The following is a 6793-nucleotide window of genomic DNA, read 5'->3' on the forward strand; positions in this document are numbered from 1 at the left end:
CTCAAGCTCAAGGCAATCATGACCCCATTCAGGGTTGAGAAGATACCAGAATTTATGAAGCAGAGAGAAATTTAGAAATATTAAGAAAGAATTGGGGATATTTGCTTATCTATCACAGATGGGGTAGAGTCATTAATTCATTCTGGAATTTGAGTGTGAGTGTATGTGAGGGATCACCGTAATGATAACACACAGGGACTTAATTTCAGGGAGGGAATTGAGGTAGGGTTGTCATTATTATAATGCGGGAGTGATTTAGAGAAGAGGAAGCTGGTATGGAAAAGAGGCCTTGGGAGAGTGTGAGGTGAGAAAGGTGGAGGATTAGGATGAACCTGGGACTAATTTCTTAGTCCCTTTGGACATCGACTTTCAACCTGATAGTCCCTGTCCTCTGTGCCCCTTTAGTCCCATACTCCATCCATCTGACTCTGGGGGTGGGTCATGCCTTTGTCCCTGCAGGCAGCAGCCTTTCCTCATACTCCCCAGAATGCACCTGGACAAATGCCCTGGAGGTGTGCACAGGTGGGTCCTGCCCCATCTGCCTCTAATCTTCCCTTCACAGGTATGGGCTCTGCCCCCCAAGTGCACATCACAGGGCCAGAGGAGGACGGGGTGCACGTGGTGTGCACAGCCTCGGGCTGGTTCCCGAAGCCCCAGGTGCAGTGGAGAGACCCCCATGGGGAAAAGTTACACGAGTTCTCTGAGGCCTACCTCAAGGACACTGAGGGACTGTTCAGCGTGAAGGCCGCTCTGGTGGTGAGAGACAGCTCTGTGGGGAGCGTGACCTGCTCCATCCTCAATCCTGTCCTGGGCCAGGAGAAGGCCATGGCCATTGTCACCCCAGGTCAGCACTTTCCCCCCTCCCCAGGGTCAGAAGCAGGGGCTGGGCACCCCCAGGTGAGCTGGGGTGGGCTGTCCTGGGCTGTGTCCTGATGGGGTGTCTGTGGGGGTCTCTGTCTGCAGAGCCCTTCTTCCCCCGGGTCTCTCCCTGGAAGCCGGCTTTCCTGGTGATCCTGACCTTGCTGCTGCTCCTGCTCCTGGGGGCTGCCTGCTACACTTGGAGAGAACATTCCACACAGATGCGGGAGCTGCAGGAACAGAGAAGTCTGCGCTGGACTAAAGAGGAGGATAGACAGACCAAGGAGGAGGCCCTGAAGGACAGAGGTAAGGCAGGACAGGGGCCAGGGTGGTGAGTGTGGCAGTGGGTGCTGAGAGGGACAAGCTGATCACAGAGCCAGAGCCCAGGGTCCACTATATAGGGAGATCAGAGCAGGAGGCTGAGTCCCAGAGATCAATGGAACTTGGAGGCTCATATGGGTCTGGAGATGGGAATTTTATGACACAGAGAAGTTTTTGTTTTGTGGATCCTCTAGGCACACAATTTTTCTTCCTAGGGACAGGAATTGAAGCTTTTTTGTTTTTACTCTTTCAGGTGAACTCCAGGCAACTCTAGGTAAGCTCTGCTCTCCCTCCTGAACTCTCCGTGTCCCCTTCATAGGAGACATTCTGGTTTTTACCTCACCTGATTCCTGTGTTGTCTTTCAGACCAGAGGAAGGCAGCTTACCTGGCTGGTGAGTGATGCTCCAGGGGTCCTGGGTCTGGAGCTGGTGGGCGGCAAGACCATGTCCCCAGGTTCTCCCAGTTTTTGGCTGCATCCCACCCAGTCAGGGGATCCTGGTGTGTGGTAATCTGTGGAATCTTGTGCATCCTGGTCTCATGCCAACCCTGACCTTCCCACCATGCTGCTGGCTCTCTAGCCTTCCATGCATCTCATTCTTGGTCAGCACCTGGAAGCAACAGACAGCTGCCCTGAGGTTTCATTAAAGGTGGATATGTTAATGGGGGCATTAAATCGAAGAGTGTGGTCTTTTGCCCACTGCCTCCAAGACAGCATTCAATGAATGCTGAGTGTGGATGGGTTGACCATGTGTGGGGTGTGGTGGGGGCTGTCAGCACTCCGGAACAGCGGGGTTTTCTCTGAGGCAGATTGGAGATTTTTACCCCAGAGCTTGCCTCATATCCTTAAATCATTCTTTGCCAGGAAAATGCTGGATATATGTTTTATTACAATATGGAATAATTTATATTTTATTTCATAAAATATTTTCACAGACAGTATAAATTTTGATCCTTAGTCGCAAAACTGAACAAAGATAGAATAAGAATGTTTTAAGTTTTGAGGCCCAGAGCTACTTAGTGACATGCCTAAAGCCTCACAGCAGCAGCAGGCAGGGCTGGGTCATTCTGTCCTGCAGGCTTCTGACCTTAGCCAGGGATTTCCCACCATCCCCTGCTGTCTACACAGGGCAGGAGGTCAAGACCTTTCAGCCTCTCCCCTCCACCCCCCTAGAGAATCTCCCCTGCAGAACAGGGGGAGACCAGGGCCCGTGGGTCACATGAGCAGCTGGTTGTGCTGCGTTCTCACCTGTGTGTTTCCTTTCAGCCTGGAGGAAGGCCCAGCTGTATGCAGGTGAGTGGTCTTGAGAGTCCTGGGAATCCCTCCCAGCCTCCTCTGCCCCTTCTCTATCAGGGACCCCCACCAGATACTGTTGGGTCCCTGATCTGTTCTCATTCTGTAGCCTCCATCTGGAAACAACAGGCCCCTCCCACCCCATTGTAAGCCCAGACCTGCCTCCACCTGCCCTGTCCTCCCTGCTGGTCATGTGAGGTCAGGACACCCTCTGACCCCTTGTCACCTGGTCCTGCCTGTGATTGAGGACAGTGGGGAGATCAGTGTGAGGAGAGACTGAGCAGGTTAACAATTATATAGTTTTGTAGATCAGGAATTGCAGATCTCTAGATGCCAGAAATCCTGCTGGTCTGCTTAGGTCTCAGTGTCTCTTTGATGCAATCTATGGAGCTATTCACAGCCACTGCAGCACAAGTTCGATACCCGACCAGGGAGCTACCCACATGGTGCAGCAGACCACTTCTATCCTGCCCGTTGCTCCCCTCAGCAGTGTATTTCAGTCAGTCTGCCTGTTCTGCTCCCCACTCTCTCTCTCTGGTGAATCCTCTCACCCCCCACAACTCTGACCTGTTCCCCAATTCTTATATGCATAAATAAATAAATCTTTAAAAAATAAATAAATAAATGTCTTTATTGAAATCTCTCGAACTTGTGCTACAGTGGCTGCGTCTTCATAGGTTGTGTCTTAACCCCTTGCACCACCAGGGAGGCCCCAAGACTTATTTATTTAAGCCATTTTTGAGGTAACCATCAAACTGCTCTTGCCTCTGATGGTGGGCCCAGCTGAGCCTGCGCAGCAGTCAGGCGGGATGGAGCTGCAGGTCCTGCTGCAGAGAAGAATCCAGAGGATTCTTAGGGCTGGGTGTGTGAGGATCTGTGCCTTTACAGTCTGTGTAGCTTTTCCTTTTTTGGTTCTGGATGATGCTGTTTGCTGTCAGGCATAGATACTGTGAGAAACAGGGATGAATGATATACTCAATATTTTATCAAGTCTCAAATTTAAATGCCAACTAACTTCTCTCCCCTTCTCATTTTTCTCCTTTTCCTTTGGTAATCTCTAACAATTGCTATATAAAAATTTATAGTTGATTATCATCTAATTTCTTAGTGAAGAAAATCAAAGTTCACTTTTCTCAGAGGGTCCCCTGGGTCAGCCCAACATTTTATGTGATCTTCCTTGTGTCTAGAAAATCCATAGAGATGAAAATACCAATTTATCTGAATGACCTTTTCTAATTGGAAATAATAGTCACCTATTTACATCCCAACTATGCAAGAAAATGTTTTTTTTTTTTTCATTTCATTACCTAAGTGTTCTAATCTTAATCCTGAGTCTCAGTCCTTTGGAGACAATAACTCTCCCCAATAAAGACATTTCAGTATCTTTGGACATATATTAGCTTTCATTGGTCAGTGACCTTCATTTCTTCTTCCCAAAGATAATATAGTGGTTGGAGATTATGTGGCCTTGGCCACAATGGGGCAGAGGGCTCCCCATGATTTTTTTTTTTTTAAATCATTTCATTTCCTCACCCTGGGGAGGCCAGCCTGATATGGTTCTTAAGGTCCCGGGCTTGGTGTCTATGGAGGAGGCACAGGCCTGTCTAGCTGTATGGGGCATTTTTGGTCCCGTCACCTTACTGCATCATGAAATGCATGTGCTTGGTCACTTGGATGCCTATGGTCTATAGCTTCGTTCTCTTGACCCAGGCTTTCCCCTGATTTCTGTCTCTGTGTACCCCTCTGGTTCTCTACCTTCCAGCAGAGCATGGGAGATTTTCTGTGTCTTTGTGCAGGTGATGGGGGCTTCAAGTTTTCTCAGATCCTTTCTCTGCCAGGACCTCATTCTATGCTGGGTGTGGCACACACCATACATGAGCTTATTAGTCTTCTCTCAACTGCCACAAATTATCCAAAACTTAGCAGCTGAAACTAACACAGATCTATTGTCTTCTAACTCTGTAGGTCAGATTCCATCAATGTGCAGCAAGGGCTGTGTTCTGTTTCTGGAGACTCTTGATCTTTCCCAGCTTCTAGAGGACTTGTGCATTCCTTCATTTATGTGCCTTTTCTTCTGTCTTCAAGCCAGCAAACACAGCATGTCTCTGTCTCTGCTTCTGTTGTCACATCTACTTCTCTGAGTACAAAGCCTAGAAAGCCCTTTGCTTTAAGGATTCAACATGGTTAATTTAGGCCTGCCTGAATATTCCTGAACACTAATCTAATCATGAACACTAACACTAATCTCCATCATGAAGTTCATTATCTAGATCACAGCTGTAGTTCACGTTGCCATGCGCACATGTGTGTGACATATTGACATGTCTGGGGTTTAGGACATGGACATCTTTGGGGGCTCACCCCAGCAGGGGTTTTCCTCTATGCTTTCACTCTTTCTAAATGATACTTGGGGGAGTAGATGATTAAATCCATCTTTTTTGTTTTGTTTTGTTTTCCGTATCTGTATACATGTTTTTGCTACCTCCTCCACAAAAAAAGGTAAGAAAAGTCACATGTATCCTCTCAATGCATTTTTTTTGCTTCCTCCTTTGAACCTTTTTCCTTTCCTCAAAACCTCTCTTTTGTCTCCTTACTGAGCAAGATTTCTCTGATGCTGTATCCTGACTTCCCTTCACTCATAGTTGATAGTTATCTTCCATGTTCAGCTAAGGCAAGTTATAATTCTCTCTACCTGTGGCTTAGCAACAACTTTAAATTTTTCTCAAACAGCTCTTTATAAGTAATAGCAGTCTTTGAAAGTTTTATCTATCTACTACTTTTTCAAGAAAAAAGTGAGACTAGGGACTTGAAAGCTTACTTTAATAGTCAAATATGGGTAATAACCATTCTGTTCAAGTTGATTCACAGTCACTTAATCTCTGGGTATTAAAATTCATGCTTAGCCTTCGTAGGAAGGTTTCAGTGTAGTTGTTTGTTTTCTGTGCATGTGAGAGAAAGAAATTCATCAACTTAATGTTTCCAAAGCATTTTTTCTGTGTACCTTTCATTATGATGTTTCAGAAGACTTGGTGCTGGTCCTGATGTGTGGGTCTCCACATCCCTCATATGAAATGTGTGATTTCTTGCAGATTGGCGGAAGGAGAAGTTCCAGGCCTGTGAGTGAATTTGTGTCCTTCTGGATGCTCTTGCAGTTCCTAAAGCTTCTGGCTTCTCTATCAGTCCTCCTTGTTGATACAGATGCTGGCACCATCAGTGTTGGGGTGTGGAATGTGGCAGTAATACGCACATAATTGTGGCTGGTGGATGTGCCTGATATTGGTCCAGTTGGTCCTTATATGGCCATGTGACACATCTAACCCCCAAGTCAGCCTTGTGGTTCCTTCTCCTGCTTAGTGGACTGTGGGCTTAAGTCACAACACTCTCATCTCATGGAGTTTATCTCTCCCCTGCATCCTTCTTCCCCCCATGCAGCTAATGGACTGGGGTGAGCTGTGTGCCCTTGCTATAGGTCAGGGTGTCCTTGCATACTTTGTTCCTCTCTCTGCAGGGTCTGTCACTCTAGATCCAGGTTCCTCTCATGACAGCATTGTCCTCTCTCCTGACAAGAAGATTCTGACCTTGAAGGACTCCTGTGAGGATGGAGGAGACTCCTGCAGCATCCTGGGCCTTGAAGGCATCACATCAGGACGCTGTTACTGGGAGGTGGAGGTCAAGAATGGAGACAGAAATGTGTGGACTCTGGGGGTCTGTAGGAGTGATGTGAACAGGAAAGGCTGGTATAAAGAGATCCCAGAAAAGGGGTTTTGGACTATGGGGCATTTTGATTCAGGATTTTATCCCTCTACGATTGATAACACTCTGCTATCCCTAAGGCAGGTTCCCCACAGGGTGGGGGTTTTCCTGGACTATGCTCAAGGGACGTCTCCTTCTATGACATGACTGATGGCTCCCACATCTTCTCCTTCCTCCTGAGTCCTTCTCTGGGACCCTCTTCCATACTTCAAATGTGTCTCAGGAGACATGTCAATGACCCTCTGCCCCCTGGAGGCTGGGCCCCAGAAGCCCTCTGTGCAGATAAACAATTCTCCTTCTCTGGAGGAGCTTATGGGTCCCTCAGGGAAGGGGATCCTCTCAGGCTTTGATGTGGATGGGGCTCCCCCAGGGCCTGAAACTTCCCTTCTTCCATGCAACTCTGAGGCTGTGTAACCCTAGGGCACCATCACTGTCCCTTCCCCTCACAGAGCCTCTTCTTTGAGTGAACACTCTCTGGGCACAGCCTCTGAGTAAGTCTTGGGCGACAGAGAGTCTCATCCTCCTGCTCTGAGGACAGATCCCTGAAGTGTAGCTGTGCCATGTGCACA

General features: G+C 47.8%; 1 protein-coding gene across 1 annotated transcript in view; it reads left to right on the forward strand.

The window, feature by feature from the left end:
- The window catches only part of LOC119251383 (butyrophilin-like protein 1), a 17701-nt gene extending 11330 nt beyond the window's left edge, over nt 1-6371 (forward strand). The window contains exons 2-8 of the mRNA XM_054698140.1: nt 563-844; nt 964-1164; nt 1433-1453; nt 1546-1572; nt 2445-2471; nt 5561-5587; nt 5980-6371. Of these exons, the coding sequence (XP_054554115.1) occupies nt 565-844; nt 964-1164; nt 1433-1453; nt 1546-1572; nt 2445-2471; nt 5561-5587; nt 5980-6371 (975 nt within the window). The 5' untranslated portion in view covers nt 563-564. The remainder of the gene's footprint in view (nt 1-562; nt 845-963; nt 1165-1432; nt 1454-1545; nt 1573-2444; nt 2472-5560; nt 5588-5979) is intronic.
- The last annotated feature ends 422 nt before the right edge of the window (nt 6372-6793 follow it).

The sequence above is a fragment of the Talpa occidentalis genome, unplaced genomic scaffold (assembly GCF_014898055.3).
Source record: "Talpa occidentalis isolate TD23 unplaced genomic scaffold, MPIMG_talOcc4v2.1 talOcc4.2, whole genome shotgun sequence".
Taxonomy (NCBI): domain Eukaryota; kingdom Metazoa; phylum Chordata; class Mammalia; order Eulipotyphla; family Talpidae; genus Talpa; species Talpa occidentalis.